The sequence below is a fragment of the Bison bison genome, unplaced genomic scaffold, assembly GCF_000754665.1.
Source record: "Bison bison bison isolate TAMUID 2011002044 unplaced genomic scaffold, Bison_UMD1.0 scf7180017864089, whole genome shotgun sequence".
NCBI classification, from domain to species: Eukaryota; Metazoa; Chordata; class Mammalia; order Artiodactyla; family Bovidae; genus Bison; species Bison bison.
In genome coordinates, this window is record NW_011494661.1 from 680,100 (window position 1) to 680,954 (window position 855).

General features: G+C 64.9%; 1 protein-coding gene across 1 annotated transcript in view; it reads left to right on the plus strand.

Moving 5' to 3' along the window:
- LOC104987250 (potassium channel subfamily K member 4-like) overlaps positions 1-855 on the plus strand; it is a 9,882-nt gene that overhangs the window by 6,163 nt on the left and 2,864 nt on the right. The window contains exons 7-8 of the mRNA XM_010838092.1: positions 176-313; positions 387-476. Of these exons, the coding sequence (XP_010836394.1) occupies positions 176-313; positions 387-476 (228 nt within the window). The remainder of the gene's footprint in view (positions 1-175; positions 314-386; positions 477-855) is intronic.

Consider the following 855-nt stretch of genomic DNA (forward strand, 5'->3'; position numbering starts at 1 on the left):
GACACCGGCCCCGGCCTCTCAAAGGGCTTCGTTCTGGCCCTCTCACCCCGGCATGCTCTGCTTGTCTGACCAAAGAGCCCTCTCTCGACCGACCGGACCGAAACCTGGGGAGGAGGCCATGGGCTGCTTGTCTGCCACCCCCTGCTCCTGGCCCTGTCACTTCATCCATTTCCAGACTCCCACGGCTTTCTGTCTCGCTGTCCCGGCCGGGCCTGTCCCTCACAACACCTCACGACTGTGCCTCAAAGCCCGCATCAATAAACGGAAACAGTCTGCACGGCTGCGGGCGTGGAGCCGCGGGAACGCGAGAAGGGTGTGCGAGTGCTTGCGTCGTCGGCCACCTCCCGGGCAAGCCAGGCGCCGCTCCCTCCTTCTCCTCCCGCCAGGGTCCCCAGGCCGAACCCATGCCCCTCCCGTCGGTCAAGGGACCGCACTCTCAGGGGTACTTGGACCGGTGTTTCTGCCTGAAGTTGCCGGTAGGGTCTGGAGTGAGAATCAGCCAGGATGCGCGGGGAGTCCATGCCCCGTGCGGCTATGCGGCCAGGGATGGGGAGACAGAAGGGCATCTAGTGTGGCGGCTTGTAGCTTGAACTCTCCGCGCGCGAGACTCCCATGGGCCGTTCCGACGGGACCCTGCCCCTCCCCGTTCAAGGAGCGTGAAACCCCTCCCCCACCCTCCTCGCCCGGAGGCCTGTGGCAACTGGGTCCGTTGGGGCAGAAGCATGGAGGGAAAGCCTTTAAAAGTAAGAACTCTTCCTGGTCCTCCTCACCCTGCCAGCTCGCAGGCTCACCCTGGGCCCCTGACTGTCCTCTCATTCAGCCCTGGCTCAGGGCAGCTCCCAACAATCACCCCCC